Source organism: Orcinus orca, chromosome 6 (assembly GCF_937001465.1).
Source record: "Orcinus orca chromosome 6, mOrcOrc1.1, whole genome shotgun sequence".
In the NCBI taxonomy this organism is placed as follows: domain Eukaryota; kingdom Metazoa; phylum Chordata; class Mammalia; order Artiodactyla; family Delphinidae; genus Orcinus; species Orcinus orca.
The window spans coordinates 13,661,631-13,679,321 of NC_064564.1; the positions used below are offsets into that span (position 1 = coordinate 13,661,631).

A 17,691-nucleotide genomic window follows, 5' to 3' on the forward strand; every position below is an offset into this window, starting at 1 on the left:
CTGCGAGGCTCTGGACCAATCCTAAACCTCCCTGAGGCTCGGAGCTCCTTACCCACATGTGGGGCTAAGAGTGGAGAGCCCACTGGGGTAGTGTGGGCATCTAACGGGGGAAAGTACCTGACCCATTACAGCTTCCTTTCCACTTCAGCCACCTGCCCCCCCCGCCCCCCCAGAGAGAGAAACAACCTATCAGGAGCTGCGAGGAGCTGCCCGTGGAGCACAGCAGGCACCCGCGGCCCACCTCCACCCCACCTCTCATGCACGTGGGTGACCTGGGCATCTGCTCAGCATCTGAGTTCCAGGGCCGATGCTCAGCTCATTCTGGGCCCGTGCTTCTCAGCGCTCCACTATTCATTCAAGGATAAAGTCTCGGGTTTCAAACCCAAAACTTAAGGTCAGACAGGTTGAACTTGGGGCTGGGGCAGGAGAAGGGGCAAGGGAAGTGGCTTCCAGTAGGGGTGTAGGGGGAACAGGAAGCCACTGCTCCCGTGAACCGGCCTCTTAGTGGCCCATTAGCTGATTTGTGGGATCGTCCAGGCCTCTGTCCCTCGGCCCCTCAGGCTTAGCCCTGGCGGGATGGAAGGGAGAGAGCAGGGCCAGGGTCTCATCCAGCCCCACCTGGAGAGCCGCTCGGGCCCGGGCAGGCGTTCGCTTACCCAGATGTGCGTCCCTGGCCTGGGGTATGTGCAGCAAAAGGGACCACAGGAGCATGGCCCTGGGCATGACTGCTGGCCTGGGAGGTGACGGAAGCCGGGGTGGAGGGGAATGACTCTGACGGGGCCTCCCCCTTACAGCCAGCCCTGCCGCTGATGTCACAATGGGCTGCGGGTCTGAGAACGCACGCAGACTGTCAGGCAGGCTTCTCTTCTGGCCGCTCTGTTCCTGAGATGGGCCTCATCCTGGACGCCTCCTGGGCTGAGTTTCCCTTCCTGACCTGGGCACGGCCTGCCCTTCACGAGTCCTCAGTGGGCAACTTGCTGTGGGCCCCTCACAGCCCGTGCCTCTTAAGGCTCAGATGCCTCCTCTTCCACAGGGCCTGTTCCGTCAGGGGTTCCCCGTGAATGTGCGCAGAAGGCCTGCGCGAGGGGCTGCCGGCTGGGATCCTTGCGAACGGGGAGGTGGTCCAGGAGGCCCGGAGGCCTGCGCAGCCTGAACGGCCGTCGGGCCAGGTGCCAGGTTCTCTGCTCAGGCCTCTGATCTGGGTCACAGGCGCGGACCCGAAGGCTGGGTTCAGAGGCGCTGGCCTCCCCTGATACTCAGCCCAGAAGGCAACAATCCCTGCTCCCACCCTTTCTGGGTTTATTCCACGTGGCCCCCAAATCTCCAGATAGGCCCCTGTCCCTTTCTAAAGATGGAAAGTCCCCTGCATCGGCAGGCGGACTCTCAACCATTGCGCCACCAGGGAAGCCCCACTGGCGGCTTTCTTTGCTCGGCTTCTGGGGGTGGGGTGTGGAGGGGAGGGGAAGCCTGGGCCCCATGTCTGATTGGGAGAATAGAGGATGACTGACGGGCACATCCACCCTAAACTGCTGCCCATTTTCTATGAAAGTATCTGGACAGAATCACAGCTCATGTCTAGGAAGATGCGTTCCTTCTGGGTCTGTGTCCTTCCTATTGACATGACGTGAGCCCTGTCTATTGCAAAGCACTCATTCGCTGCCCCACATTTTTTGGCCAAGCTTCTTCACGATAACAGTGGATCACACCATGTCTGAGCTGGTGGAAGGACTGACCAGCGGGGCCAGAGCCACCGTGCACAGCCCCAGAGGCCGCCATTCCTGTAGACTCCAATGGGAATGGCTCCCCCTAGAATTGGGCAAACATGGCCCGAGTATGGAGAGAAACTTTAGGAATGTAAGAAGTCTATAGAAATCCAAAGAGGAAAGCAGGTACATGGTGGCATAGGTTGCACAGGGACACTGCCTGCCTGACGCTCCAGAGTTTCCCAGGGTGGCTTTATCGAGGTGACCTTATTTTCCACAGTCCTGGCCAGCAGAGCTCTAACTTTGGTGTGCAGCCCAGGAAGCTTCTTTGGTACAGATTCGGGTTGCCAGATTTAGCAAATAAAAATACAGGCTGCCTGGGACCTCCCTGGTGGTGCAGTGGTTAAGACTCTGAGCTCCCAATGCCAGGAGCCCGGGTTCGATCCCTGGTCAGGGAACTCGATCCTACATGCATGCCGCAGCTAAGGAGCCCGTGTGCCACAAATAAGGAGTCCGCCTGCTGCAACTAAGACCCAGCGCAACCAAATAAGTAATAAATATTTTTAAAACAAGAGTTAAAAAAATACAGGTTGCCCAACTGATTTTGAATTTCAGATAAAGAACAAATATTTTTAGTACACATGTACCCCACGCAATGTTTGAGACATTCTTATACTAAAACAAGATTCATTGTTTACCTGAAATTCAAGTGTACCTGGCATCCTGTATTTTAGCTGGCGACCCCAGTGTTGATTTCCAGACTTCACCCTTCAGACTCTGATCCAGTGGATGGGGGAAGGCAGGGAGCCAGGTCTCAGCACTTTAACAGCTGCTTCCAGATTATACCAGGACAGATCCTTCTGGAGCACCTGGAGAAATGTCACTCAGGCCAAAGGTAGAGGGCTTCCTGGGACCCCTGGCAAGCTGGGGACTGGAATCTGACTCAACCTAGGAAATCTGGAGGCAAGAGAATGGCCGGCCATCTGCTTAGGTTCTGGGAAGGGTGCTGCTGTGGAGAGACTGCCCTGAACCCCCAGAGTTTGTGCATTTGGGCTGCACAGGGGACAGAGTGCTGCAGGGGGTCCTGAGGAGCCCTGCCATTGGGCGTCCTGCAGGGGGCAGAGAGACCTCGGAAGAAAGAGGCTGGGGATGTGTGCCGAAAGGCCTGGGGAGTGCAGAAGACAGGGGCCAGCAGGCAGAGCCCCTGAAAACACCGTGCAAAGAGTCCACTGGAAATGCCTCCCAGGCCCCGAGGACAGAAAGCTGATGTCTGGGCTAGCTCCCCTTTCCCTGCACCTGTTACTGAGTCCAAGCTCGCTCTACTCACTGCACGAATGGCCAATAAATCGGAGACGAGGTGTCGAGGCAAGGAAGACGACTTTATTCCGAAAAGCGGCGGACCGAGAAGATGACAGACTAGTGTCCGAAAAACCGTCTTATCGGGGTTTGGATACCAGTTCTTTAACAGCACAGAGACGGGAAGGAGATGAGGAAGTAAGGTGAAAAGGCCATACGTTTTGCAAATATCCCCTGGAATGGCCAGCCTCGGGGAGGGGATGTGTTAATTTTTTTAATTTTTAAATTAAAAAGTATTTATTTGTTTATTTTATTCTTTGGCTGTGCACGGGCGTTCTCTAGTGATGGCGAGTGGGCGCTACTCTTCGTTGCGGTGCGTGGGCTTCTCATTGCCGTGGCTTCTCTTGTTGCGGAGCACGAGCTCTAGGTGCACGGGCTTCAGCAGCTGTGGCTCTCGTGGGCTCTAGAGCGCAGGTTCAGTAGTTGTGGTGCACGGGCTTAGTTGCTCCGCGGCATGTGGGATCTTCCCGGACCAGGGCTCGAACCCGTGTCCCCTGCATTGGCAGGCGGATTCTTTTTTTTTTTTTTAAAACATCTTTATTGGAGTATAATTGCTTTACAATCGTGTGTTAGTTTCTGCTTTATAACAAAGTGAATCAGCTATACATATACATATATCCCCATATCTCTTCCCACCCTCCCTATCCCACCACTCTAGGTGGTCACAAAGCACCGAGCTGATCTCCCTGTGCTATGCGGCTGCTTCCCACTAGCTATCTATTTTACGTTTGGTAGTGTATATATGTCCATGCCACTCTCTCACTTCGTCCCGGCTTATGCTTCCCCCTCCCTGCGTCCTCAAGTCCATTCTCTACATCTGCGTATTTATTCCTGCCCTGCCCCCAGGTTCTTCATAACCATTTTTTTAAGATTCCATATATATGTGTTAGCATAGGGTATTTGTTTTTCTCTTTCTGACTTACTTCACTCTGTAGGACAGACTCTAGGCCACCCACCTCACTACAAATAATTCAATTTCGTTTCTTTTTATGGCTGAGTAATATTCCATTGTATATATGTGCCACATCTTCTTTACATTCATCTGTCGATGGACACTTAGGTTGCTTCCATGTCCTGGCTATTGTAAATAGAGCTGCAATGAACATTGTGGTACATGACTCTTTTTGAATTATGGTTTTCTCAGGGTATACGCCCAGTAGTGGGATTGCTGGGTCGTATGGTAGTTCTAGTTTTAGTTTTTTAAGGAACCTCCATACTGTTCTCCATAGTGGCTGTATCAGTTTACATTCCCACCAACAGTGCAAGAGGGTTCCCTTTTCTCCACACCCTCTCCAGCATTTATTATTTGTAGATTTTTTGATGATGGCCATTCTGACTGGTGTGAGGTGATATCTCATTGTAGTTTTGATCTGCATTTCTCTAATGATTACTGATGTTGAGCATTCTTTCATGTGCTTCTTGGCCATCTGTATATCTTCTTTGGAGAAATGTCTATTTAGGTCTTCTGCCCATTTTTGGATTGGATTGTTTGTTTTTTTGATATTGAGCTGCATGAGCTGCTTGTAAATTCTGGAGATTAATCCTTTGTCAGTCACTTCATTTGAAAATATTTTCTCCCATTCTGAGGGTTGTCTTTTCATCTTGTTTATGGTTTCCTTTGCTGGCAAGCAGATTCTTAACCACTGCGCCACCAGGGAAGCCTGGGGATGTGTTAATTTCTTCTTTCTTGCAGCCATCCACAGGTGGACAGGGTCCGGGTGTTTCCCTGAACAGAGGCACTTTGGTTAAACGTTCAGGCAGAGGGGCAGGGTTCCCTGAGGCTGGCCATCATGTATAGACAGTATCCTTTTAGTGAACAAAAGCTGTGGAAAGCAAAGGTTAAAGTAAAAGAAACATGTAGTCCGATTTCGCTCTTCCCTGTTACACACCTTCCCCTGACTTTGAACCCTGGCAGGATCAAAAGAGCAGCTTGAGCAGGGGGAGGGTGAGCAGAGCCAGAGGTGAGAGAAGACCCAGGCCCTAACCCGACCCAGGCCTGGAGGAGGTTTGATTTAGAGTCAGACTCCGCGCCCCCTGGAGGGTGATGAGGGCTTGGATGTTCTAATTCCTAAATTGAAACCTGGTTTGGGACTCAAGTGACTGTAGGTCTATTATCTAAGGATAATCCGAGGGTGTCCCTGGGGCTTTTCCATCTGGGCAGGACAAATCATCACCACTCAGGGGAGTTTAAAAGCCAGAGGGAGGCAAGACGGAAGCTCGTTGCCTTCACGGCCCACCCGGAACTTCATCGTTTCTCCATTTACAGCCGTTTGCGGAACAGCGACCGTGGAAATCTGACTCTATCTTACAAACCAGGGCAAGTCACTCAGGGAGGCAGACGCCTGGTACAACGGCGTGCCCACGCATCCCCGCCGCCCAGCGCTCACCACGGAAGTGATAAAGGTGAAAGGCGTGTCTTTTGTTGTTCATAACAAGCCCCTTTCGACCCCACCTGGGTTTGTGTTAAGGAGGTGACTTTTGAAAAGCCCCAAGGATGGGGGCTGGTTGCCAGGGGAACCAACCCGTGATGAGAGGGTTGGAACTTTCAGCCCCACCCCCTGACGTCTGGGGGAGGAGAGAGGGGCTGGAGGTTGACCTAACAAGTCATCGCAGGCTTTGAGATCTGGTTCCAGAGAATAGGAAAACTCACCAAAAGACCCAAAGCTCTTTAACGCCCAAGCAGGCACTAGAACACATGGCTCTCCAAGAGGTTCAGAGTTATGCTGGGAGGGGTGGGTACAGACAAGGGTGCCTGATATGGTGTACCTTTAGTCTCCGCTGCAGAGACAATGCAGACGGGAGGACTGGGCTGTGCGGACGCCGCTGAGCCAGGCTGCCCTGTGTCCCCTGCTTCCTCTCTAACCCGGGGCTTACTGTGCTATCACCCAGGACCAGCTCTGCCATGCATTTGTGATGCCCCCACGGAAGCAGCTGCAGCTGGCATTTTGTCAGCTTTGGCCAGAGGCCCAGGCTGGGAAATTCTGGACTGGAATGAAAAGAAAATGCTGCAGCTTCTAATTCCACTGCTCACGGCACTCAGGGGACGTGCCCAGGAAGCTCCAGGTCTGTGCCAGTCTAAGCCAGAGTGGAGGATGGGGAGAAGCCTGCAACCTCTTACCTGGCTCCTATAGAGTTGATTTAGAGGTCCAAGGGGGTGCTAAGTCAGAGCAAGTGGCTCAGGGAATGAGGAGAGTACAGTTGATTAATCGAAGAAGATGTATTGGGCTCAGTGAACATGCCAGTTAAAATGATCCCCCAGTGTCTGGACCCAGAGTTCTGCAAGAACAGGGGACCTGGAGCAACAATTAGCAAGTGCTTTTGCTTCTCCAGTCTCCACTGCCCTCCTTGTAAACACATTAAGGATCTTTCTGGGCTCAGTACTCTGCGAGAAGCAGCAGAGTTGTGGTAGAATAAGGGCCTTATTAATTTAGAGCACCTTATTAGATTATGTAATCTCATAAACTGGGAAAAGTTTAAAGGGCTATTGTGGGGAGCAAACGAGTTAACACAGCAGTTTCCAAAGCACGTTCTGTTAGAAACTGCATAGCAAAAAAGCTCTAAGATTAGACAGAATTTGGAAATGCTCCTTTCAGTACTTTTCCTTGGAGTCACGGTGGATATCCACATGTTAAAGGTTCCGAGAAATCTCACAGTGAGAAAGTGGTTTAATTTTATTTAATCCGGTATTTCTGAAATGTATCTGCCCACAAGGCTACCCTTTACCCTAACTCCCAGCCTTATAAATAAGTAACATTTTCTAGTTATCCTTTTGAGAATGACCTGTTCGTATAGTTTTCCCATCATTTCTATTTGAGTGGGTATCGTAAGTCGACTGGCAGAACCTTTTTGATTTTAATGATATTAGCCCTTTGTCTCTTACGTGTGCTACAAAATCTTTTCTCCTAATTCTTTTTTTTTTTTTTTTTCACAGTCCAGGTCTTTTATTTTCTTTACACCCATCATGCCATGAATTCATAGGGAATGGGCTCCAACAGTTCAGGCTCCTTTCCATTGGTTCTCACGAAGTGTGCTTCTCTGGGTGGAGCAGGCTGGCGCTTCAGTTGAACCCAAGTACCTTTCTCTTTGGCTTCCTTCTTTTTCTGATCATTTTCCTTCACCCGTTTCAGGAAGCTATCCCGGCTCTTAGAGTGCTTAATATGCTCGATACGCACATTAATTCTCTTGGCAAGAATCTTGCCCTTAACTTGTTTGTTTACAATGATGCCAACAGCATGCTGGGTAACATTGTAGACTCTCCCAGTTTTGCCATGGTAACATTTGTGGGGCATTCCTTTTTGAACAGTGCCCATTCCCTTGATATCTACAATATCACCTTTCTTGTAGATTCGCATGTATGTGGCCAAAGGAACAACTCCATGTTTTCTAAAAGGCCTAGAGAACATGTAGCGGGTGCCCCTCCTCTTTCCCTTTGTGTTGGTCATTTTGGCGAATTACTGGAAGATGGCGGTTCCGGCCGAAAAGAACTCTCCTAATTCTTTAATACTCTTCCAATTCTATTTTGGACTAAACAAATCTTAAATTTATGTTAGAAGTTCAGCACTATTTTTACTTATGGTTCTTGGCTTTTATTTGATGTCTTAGAAGGACCTCTTCATTCCAAAATTATAAACACAGTCAGACCTGTAGCAGAGTGTAAGCTCTGAAATTAGACTGTCTGCTTTCTAATTACTTTTCCTCCAAGTACTTGCTATGGGACCTTAGAGGGAGTTTCTAAATATCTCTGCATTTCAGTTTCCCCGTCTGTAAAATGGGCATATTAGGGTTATTGCGAGGGTTAAATACGTACAAAGCTCAGAGGACAGTGCCAGACACTGTAAATACCAAACATTTGTTAGCTGTTATTATTCCTAAATGTTTATGATTTTGCTTCTTAATTTTACATTTCCCCATCCCAAGTTGATATTATCGTATGTTATTTCCAAAAAGTTTTATTTTCATCTTTTACATTTAGATTTACAATTCGTTTGGTTTCAAATTTTGTATACAATATAAGGTAGAGTTCAAGATTAACCTTTTTTTTTTTTTTAAAGAAAGTAACTGTAAAGAACCCCCATTAGGTTATCAGTGGATTTCTCAGAAGAAACTCTACAGACCAGGAGAGAGTGAGGTGACATAGTCAAAGTGTCGTAAGATAAAATACGCCGGCGAAGAATACTTTATCTGCCACAGTTATCCTTTAGATATGAAGGCGAAATAAAGGTTTTCCCAGAAAAACAAAAGCTAAGGGAGTTCACCACCATCAGACCCAGCTTGCAAGAAATGCTAAAAGTTCTTCGTGCTGAAATAAAAAGATGCTACCTAGTGACATAAAAGTAAACGGAAGTACACAATACTCTAGCAAAGGTGAAAAACAGTCTGAATTAGAAAACTCTAACTCTGTATTAGAATGGCTGTTAACCACTTATAGTATAAAGGCTAAAGGAGAAGAGCATTAAACAGAACTATAGGTACTAACATTTCTCAACGGATTCACAGGACAAAAAAAGGTAAATTGTGACATCAGAAATATAAAAGTCAAGGAGTAAAAGAGTGGAAACTTTATAGGCAAATGAAGATTAGGAGCTCTCAGCATAAGAAGGACTGTTTTATCCGGGAGATGTTTTATGTAAGCCACATGGTAATCACAAAGCAGAAGTCCCGAAAGTAGAATCCCAAAGCATAAAAAAAGGGGAGACTGAGCAAATCACCATGGAAAACTACCACTTTACAAAGGTAGATAGAAACGAGGGAAAAAGAATGAAGATACGAAATAACCAGAAGGCAAACAATGACAGGAGTCAGTCCTTACATATCAATAAACACTCCAAATACAAATGGATTGAATTCACCAATCAAAAATCACAGAGTAGTGGGATGAATGAAAAAAAAACCGAGATCCAACTAAGTGCTGCCTATAGGAGACTCATTTCAGCTCAAAGGCTGAAAGTGAAGAGACAGAAAAGGATATTTCATGCAAGTGGAAACAAAAGGAAAGTGAGGGTACTCATATCAGAAAAAATAGATTTCAAGCCAAAAACAATAACAAAAGGCAAAGAATATAGTTTTGTTTTTACAATATGTTTAATTTAATTAGACTCAATTTAATTTATTACTGATACATTGAAGTTTGAATCCAACATCACACTATTTGTGGCATCTCCTCCGCATTTCTTTTCCCTTTCTCTCTCCGGTTTTGTGTGCATGTGTGTGTGTGTGTGTGTGTGTGTGTGTGTGTGTGTGTGTGTGTGTTTTGGGGAAGTTGACAAAGATTACCTCTGTTACTTATTATCCATGTAATTATGTTAACAGTTAAAAATACACTCCAAAAACGTTTTCCTCTTCACCTCTGTCCCTCACACCCATGATACTCAAATTGTCATGTATGTGAAGCTTCTGCACCATATATCATTGCTTAGTATGTTATAGCAGCTCTTGAGGGATGAAATCTGTGGTTATTATTCCACATATACACTTACTTGCAGCCTGGTTTACTTCTGATGCACCCTTATTTCTAGGGTGCAGACCATTAAACTCCTAACTACAGCCACGAATTCATGAGGTCCCTCGCCATTGATGGGTCCTGGGGTCCCCCTCCTCACTCTGCAAGGCTGTCAGAAGCACCGCCCAGCTTGTCAGATGACTCTCCACAAATTGTGCCCACAAATTTGTTTCTTTTCCTAAATATTGGCCCATAACTCTTCACTAACTTTGCTGTCTAGTGCTTTCAAGCAAGTGATATTTTAACACTTTTATTTATCCTCAGCAAGAAAGTTGGTCCAAATTTCCTAGTCCATCTAACTGGTTTTAATTTTTCAATGCCATTATGTGTCTTTATTTTTTCTTCGTCTCTGCTAGTTTCTTTTTACTTCGTCCTTTTCTCTTATTTCATAGTGTTCCACGTTTTCTTTAATGTCCTTGCACGATACACCTCTAACCTATTTCTTCTCTCCTGGTAACAGCTAAACAAATATATTATTCATGTGTATTTTGCACATTCTGTTTCTCTCTTTTTGTAATATTTTTGCATGGTTTTAAAATATTTATTTATTTACTTATGGCTGCGTTGGGTCTTTGTTGCTGTGCACAGGATTTCTCCAGTTGCAGCGCGCGGGGGCCACTCTTCCCTGCGGTGCGTGGGCCTCTCACTGCGGTGGCTTCTCTTGTTGTGGAGCATGGGCTCCAGGCGCGCGGGCTTCAGTAGTTGTGCCTCGCGGGCTCTAGAGCGCAGGCTCAGTAGTTGTGGCGCACGGGCCCAGCTGCTTGGCGGCATGTGGGATCCTCCCAGACCAGGGCTCGAACCCGTGTCCCCTGCATTGGCAGGCGGATTCTTAACCACTGCGCCACCAGGGAAGCCCTTTTACATGGTGTTTATATATTTTTGCTGGTTTGCTTTTAACTTGCGGCCAGTTGCAGCAGACCTGCCTTCCACCTTATACTGTATAGATAGAAACTCATTGCTGCCTTTCCCTTTTTATATAAGCCTTTTCATAATCTTTTCTCTTTACCCAGAGGGCTGGATATTGATAATTTATAATATCTGTTCAGTCTGCCTGAGGAGAGTGGTGAGGGACTTGGGATCATGACCAGTCTAGATCTGGAGTTATTTTATTGGATGCTTTCCCTATGAAGGGGGCCAGGGCAGGGGGTGAAGTTCCAACAGCTCAAATAAAATCTTTTCATGTGTAGGGGTATCCCTGGATTTCAGGAAGTTCTTTCCTCTTTGTGGTAATCTTGGAACTCAACGCCTTTCTTACTTCCTGAGTTGGAATGTATTTTTTCTCTGCAAAGATAGCTCTAGTATCTGCTGTGAAGTTTAGTTGCCACTGACCATTAAGAAGACATGCCAGGGACTTCCCTGGTGGTCCAGTGGTTAAGACTCCACGCTTCCACTGCAGGAGGCTTGGGTTCGATCCCTGGTCGGGGAACTAAGAACCCACATGCCACACGGCGAGGCCAAAGGAAAAAAAAAGCCATGTCAAAGGTGGGTGAAGGAAGTATCACATGGTTGGTCGTCATCTCCAGACTGTTCCAGGAGAGGTCAAGTAGCTCAAAAGAAGAAACTCTCTGTCCTTCCCTTCTCCCGCCTGGGCCACAGGCTCTTGACGTCTGATCTGTGGGTAGCAGTGGGAGTCTATGGATTTTTTTCACTTTGTTTACAGTATTCTGCACTGGGAGGAACTCTAGAATAGGCTGTGTATATTTTTTCTCAGCGTCGTCTTTCATTCTGATGAAATTATAAGGCCATAGTGTGAATATCCTCAGTTTGCTGCGCGAGTGTATTGTGTGAGTGAGTATGTATGAATGTATTTATAAGCCATCTTTCCTCCAAATTATTTTACAGTTCCAACAAAGCAACAGGAATATTACATCTTAAAACTCAAACCACAAACCCAACTTTATTTGAAACTACTGAGTTTTATTGAAAATAGCTAAATATATTAACAAAGAGGCCGAGTAATCCAGCAGGATGGGGGTGGAGCTATGATAAATGAGCATTTGCATAAGGGAAGTGGAATAGAGATGCATTCCAGGGCCTGAAAACAATTGGGGGTGGGTTTCAGGCTGAGGCAGCATGAACAGTGCACAGCCAGTGGAAATCCTTGATAGCAAAGTCTCCTAGGATTTTACGCTCCTAAGGCAGAAAAGTAACAATGAGTTCTCATGGAGTCTAGTGTAAGGAACATATATAAAGTGTATGTTAGAATAGAGAGGTTGCATCTTTCAGTACAAAGGGCTGTGTCCTGAGAAGCAACCCTGAAACAAGAATCCCAAGTGCTACAGTGGCCAGAACTGTGTACTGAAGGCCAATTTTCAGTGATTCTAGAATGCCTGGCTTCAATTCCTGGTTCTAGCACTTACTAGCTGTGTGGCTGTGAGAAAGTTAACTTTACCTCTCTGTGCCTGTTTACTTATTCTGTGAAATGAAGATAATAATATATAGAACCCAACTCACGAGTGAGAATGAAAGGAGTTAATATGTATAATATAAAGAACGTAGAATAGTGTCTAGTCCACAGAAAGTGTTAGCTGTTACTGTTGTAATGACCAGGTCTGTCGGCTCCTTGAAGAAGAGGCTGGGCTAGATTTGATGCATAGTCTATGTGGAAGGACTAGCATTGAACTAGGAATGAGTAGACCTGGGTTTGAAGCCCAAATTTGCTACTAAGGTCATACATATATCTAGTTGCTTTTCAATAAATATTTCTTAAGTGAAGGAATGAATGAATAATTGATAGATCTTCACCACTACTCCAGGTTTAACCAGTTCAAGAGAGAGAGTACAGGATGTTTCCGAGGTTCATGGCTACCAGACTAAGACTTTCTGATTCGATTCCCTAAACCAGATGTCCAGAGCACAACTTGAAGATCTAAAAAGCTAAGACTGAGATAGATAACAGAAAATACTAAACAAAATCATGGGTAGTGAACCCTTGTACAGAATTCGTCCAAAAGGTTGTATAAGCTGAAATTATAAAGTGCTCAAAACATTTAGGAAATGTAGAGCGTTTTTGTTCACTCATTTATTCAACAAACATCTATTGAATTCTGAACACGTTCTAAGACTGTGCTAAATATTAGCAATGCAAAGATGGCAAGATATGGCTTATATCCACCGCATATTTATAGTGCCGTCGGGGAGACATGTCAACAGGTAATTAACACAATGTGGTGAGTGTCCTATTGAAGCATTTTCAAGGTGCTTTGGAACCACAGAGCAGAAAATAACTGCTGAGGGCTATGTAGTTTCCCAGGTGGATAAAGGATGTATCTAAGGCAAAGAGAAAAGAACTGCAAAGGCAGGAAGGCAAAGAAGAAGGTCATTGTGGCCCCAGATGTGAAAATAATTAAGGCTGACTCACAGCACGGCCAAGGCATTGGGGAGTAGTGAGAAGTGAGGCCGGAAACGTATGTGGATCACGCCAGATCACTACGGGTCTACGTGTCATGCCGAGGATTGGGACTTTGCTCTGTTTAGGGTCTTTGGAAGGGGCCGTCCCAGGGTGTTGAGAAGAAAATGAGCAAGGTCATGTTGAGGTGCTGGAAAGAGAACTGAGACAGCCGCGTGCAAGGTACAAGTTGGAACAAGAAGACGGTGAGGTACCAGAGCCCAGGATGATAGTAAGAAGACCATCGCCAAGGTCCTAAAAAGAGATGCTGAACTGAAGCCAAAACAGGAGGAGATGGCGGCCAGGACCGAATCTGCCCGGGGTCAAGAGTCTGGGTACGGGGGAATGTTGGGGTGGCAGGGACTGTGTGGAAGAAGTGACAGCTCCAGGCGGGGCAGAGAAGATCTGTGGGCAAGATGGGCCAGAGCTAATTTATGTTCCCTGTATCCCCACATTCACCCGGGGATGAACTGAGGGAAAAGAGAAATGTTCAGAACAACGGACTTGAAGTACAATATTCTGACAGCGGAGGAGCAGCAAAAAAAAAAAAAAAAAAAAAAAAAAATGACAGTGCCAGTTTCTGGAAAGTGACATCTCCTAAAATAAATATCTCCTAATTTATTGTCATAAGCTCAGGGTACTCAGCCAACTCTTTTCATTTCATTTTAAACATTTTGTCAGCATTAGACAGGAAGCGAATGTTGATCATTTGCTCACATGCTCCTAGTTGTAGAGCTCTCATTAGTGATTTAGGCAAAATACATTAATTCAGCCATTGCAACCAGTTACCTGACATGTTCTTAAACGTGGTGGCAACAAACTCAGAGGATTGAAATAAAGTCTGGATGAAGGATTCAAGCACTGAATTCTGCTTTACTTTAAATCTCCGAAGATAAGAACAAACATTTGTCTCAGATACTGTATGTGAGGCAGCCAGAGTATATAGAAGGATACCTACCACTGAGTGTCAATGTAAGAAGCCAACCTGAAACAAGCCTGGGGTATCTGGAAGAGCTGTGCTGAAATATTGCTGTGTATCCACCCAAAACGACCTTTGGAGCGTGTGACGGGTATGTATCCATACGTGTGTGCTCACCTGAGAATGTGAGAGAGTCTGAGGGGGTGGAGGAGATGGTGGGGAGGAGAGAAGGAGGTCAAGGGCAAAGGTGAGAGAAAGGGACCCTTCAAACTGATTTATGTATTGAATTTATTTATTTTTGCAGTTTAAAAAATTTTTTATTGGAGTCTAGTTGGTTTACAATGTTGTGTTAGTTTCTCCTGTACAGCAAAGTGAATCAGTTATACATATACATCTATCCACTCTTTTATTTTTTTAGATTCTTTTCCCATAGAGGCCATTACAGAGTACTGAGTAGAGTTCCCTGTGCTACACAGCAGGTTCTTATTAGTTATCTCTTTTATATACACTAGTGTGTATATGTCAATCCCAATCTCCCAGTTTATCCCTCCCCCTCTTATCCCCTGGTAACCATAAGTTTGTTTTCTACATCCGTGACGCTACTTCTGTTTTATAAATAAGTTCATTTATACCCTCTTTTTTTAGAGTCCACATATAAGCAATATCATATGATATTTGTCTCTCTGCGTCTGACTTACTTCACTCAGTATGACAATCTATAGGTCCATCCATGTTGCTGCAAGTGGCATTATTTTGTTCTTTTTTTATGGCTGAGTAATATTTCAAGTCTGGATTCCAAAATTCAGAGACAATATGAAAACCAGGGGCAAGGGATGAGATAAGAAATATCCAGCCTGAATCAACCGAAGAAGGCCACTGGGTAAACTCTTCCTATGAAGTGTTGGATGAGAAGGATTAGAGCAAATGATACAGCTGATTTGGCTAAGGAGGGACTCCAGAGATTACGGATGTTCTTATGCTACGTCAAAGGCAACCATGACAGATGGACTTGGGCAGATTCCTTAAAGAGAAGCTCCTCTAATAATTTTTTTAGCAAAGGGAATGACTTTCTAAGCACCTAAGGGAAAATTTATAAACGAAAAGTTTTGACCCAACAACACATTTTAATTTCCTGAATGTCAAGACAAAAGAAATTGACAAATTGGGTAAAGTAATTACAATATTTTTTCAGATAAAGAATTACTATTCCTAACATCTAGATAGCTTTTTACAAAAACAGTTAGTAAATAGCATACCTCAGCTCCCTCCACGCACCTGGCCCCCAGCCATCAGTCCACCTGCACCCAGGAAGGATGCTCCAGCCCAGCTGTACTCTGCAGGGGCGTTTCCTGCATGGGTAGTAATAGGGACTAGCAAATGTCTGCCTTCTCTTGGGCTGCAAAGTGAGTTGTGAATCCCAACCTTGCGGAGGGACTCCCCTGCCGGGTTTGGTCCTTCCTTTCTTCCCTGACCCTGAGATATTCTTGGAGTCCTCTTGACCCTTTGTAGTTACTCCTCTGCTGTAGTTTATAATTCTTGATATTAAGCTTTCCCTGCTCCAGTCCTGCACGGCTCCTGTCTCCTGAACGGACCCTGCGCATCTTTGGCACTTCTCGGTTGCCACCAACACTTTCATAGCTTCTGATGGATCTCCACCCTGACCTCCCCAGATCTCACAGCTCTTCCTGAATGTGAGGGACAGACAGTAAAGGAGGTGTGCCTGGCTGGTGCTGTCTGAGGTCTATCCCCCCTGCACCAGCTCACTTCACTCAGCTCCATCACCGGTCTTAGCTGGGAAGATGCTGGGAATACGGGATAAGGATTTCTCAGCGCTGCTCATGTGCAAATGGCTCTTTCTTTTCCCTTTCAGACGAAGCTCCATGTGGCTACAGACCCAAGTTTTCAAACTCAACATTGGAACAAGTCCACGGACTGTCTGAAGTCCAGGAAGGGGAGTTCCCACGGCAAGTGAGTATCCAGATCTCTCGGCGACACCTCTGTGGAGGCTCAGTCATACATTGCTGGTGGGTTCTGAGGGCTGCACATTGCTTCTCAAGAACTCTGTAAGTTCCTGACCCGTCGTCTTAATTTACATCAGGTCTCCTCAACATATTGTCTGGGCTGGGTAGCTTAGTGGGTTAGTGCACAAGGTTTGTGAAGCCATGGGCTCTACACCAAGTGTGTTCCCATTGGCTGTGTACTGAAAAGTATCTGCTCTACACCTCCTCTCTCCTCTGAGGTTAACCATATCCAAAGGTTGGCTGCTAGTTGCGACTGTGCACCCAGTATTGGAAAATCAGCACAAAGCTTCTCTTCCCCTGCCTGCCATCTGTGTAGACAACGTATTGTATTCATTCATCGTACACATCCAGGCTACCGTGTGCTGCTCTAAGTGATGGCGATACGGTGGTTGACAAGACAGTCTAGACCCCTGTGGTCAAGGAGCTCACAGTCTATTCCCACTACCTGTTGATGGGGAAGTCTCCCTGGGCTGGCTGTTCACTAGCTCAGAGTTCTGCCTGAGGTTAGACTCCTGGCTACTGCCGCCTACGTATGGTATGTGCCTTCCCTTTTGAACCCACAGAAAGCCCACGTTTAGGTTTCCCTGGGCTAGATAGCATGATGCTTTGGAAGACTCAGGTCTGAATTTTGGCCTCACTGCTCTACCTTTGGGATTCTGACCTAGCTCCTTCACCTTCTTCTCCTGCACCTTTTCTCATCTGTAGCATGACAGTAATGCCGCCGTCAAATACGTTATGTGGATTAAACTAAATGAGATTACACATGTAAAGTCCTTAGTAGAAACCTGGAACACAGAAGAATCTCAAAACATGAGAATGATGGTCATTTTTTTTAGTACCCAGAAGCACTGTAGAAAGAAAGTTTGGATTCTTCCTTCCTGGGCTGTTTTATAATCGCATCTCCCCAGCTGTTTACCATCGGATGAAGCTCATGTAGATCACCATCCTGAGATAACTCTGAGACAGTGATTCCCCAACCAAGCATAGTCATCAATTACTCTGATCCTTTCCCAAGGCACCAGGCTGGCCAGACAAGGATGCGGGAGTGGGATGAGGAGAAGGCCAGAAGCTCCTCTAGGGTCAAGGTTGTTTCCTTCCTACAAGACGGCACTTATAGGTGTGCCGTCTTCCTGGTTTCTCCACTGGCCTGGCAGAGACTGATTCAGAAGTGGGGCTGTTCTGAACCTCTGCACAGGAACAAAGCATGGCTGTGAAGAGGTGGTAGGGTCAAGGAGAAGGGTCATTCCAGGTTCACCTGGCAGGGGCTGGGGTGAGGGTTTGGTAGGCTGCTCCCAGAGGGAGCGAGCTTCCCAAAAGGAAGTAGAAATATAAGCAGAAATGAAGGAACCACTTATTGGAGATGCTAGAGAGGAGACTGAGTGGGCGTTGCATCACATCACCTCTAAGGCCTTCCTGCTCTGTGAGTCTGTGACTTGCTGAGCGTTTGCATCCTTCCAGGGCCTCCTCCCTCATCACTGGTGGGCCCGTCACTCTCAGTGGTTGCTGCAGTGCTCATTCTCACTCTAGCTCTCTCACTTTGCCTGATCAAAATGATAACTTAAACATGTACCTGGAGAAGCTGAGCGTGGTGCAGATTAACTGGAGAGAATGCAGCCAGAGGGTAGACCAGCTCTCCAGGAACGTGCTTTGTGCCTGGAAAGAACTGGGCACCAAAGGCACTTGCCAGGTACTCAGCCCCTGCTTCAGCCCCATCCTCCACACGCCCCACCACGTTCTGGGTTCCCAGAGGAGGGAAGGCCCTAGCCCATGCCACCAGGACCCTCTTACTCTGCCCTCTTGTTAGA

General features: G+C 46.4%; 2 protein-coding genes across 6 annotated transcripts in view; both read right to left on the reverse strand.

Annotated features, from left to right (window-relative positions):
• The window catches only part of PRSS55 (serine protease 55), a 161,833-nt gene that overhangs the window by 21,206 nt on the left and 122,936 nt on the right, over window positions 1-17,691 (reverse strand). The window contains exon 1 of one of the 5 annotated variants that reach the window (XM_049711255.1): window positions 657-1,865. The exons of the other annotated variants lie outside the window; for them this stretch is intronic. Within the exon in view, the coding sequence (XP_049567212.1) occupies window positions 657-723 (67 nt within the window). The 5' untranslated portion in view covers window positions 724-1,865. Of the gene's footprint in view, window positions 1-656; window positions 1,866-17,691 lie in introns of those variants that run through there. 5 annotated transcript variants of the gene reach the window in all.
• LOC101287637 (60S ribosomal protein L21) lies at window positions 6,966-7,549 on the reverse strand. The gene has a single exon (XM_004270715.4). It carries the CDS (start codon window positions 7,499-7,501, stop codon window positions 7,019-7,021), a length of 483 nt encoding a protein of 160 aa, XP_004270763.1. The 5' UTR covers window positions 7,502-7,549; the 3' UTR covers window positions 6,966-7,018.

Excerpts from the sequence above, each read along its gene's own strand:
- LOC101287637 (XM_004270715.4), bottom strand. The coding sequence starts at position 7,501 with ATGACCAACACAAAGGGAAAGAGGAGGGGCACCCGCTACATGTTCTCT.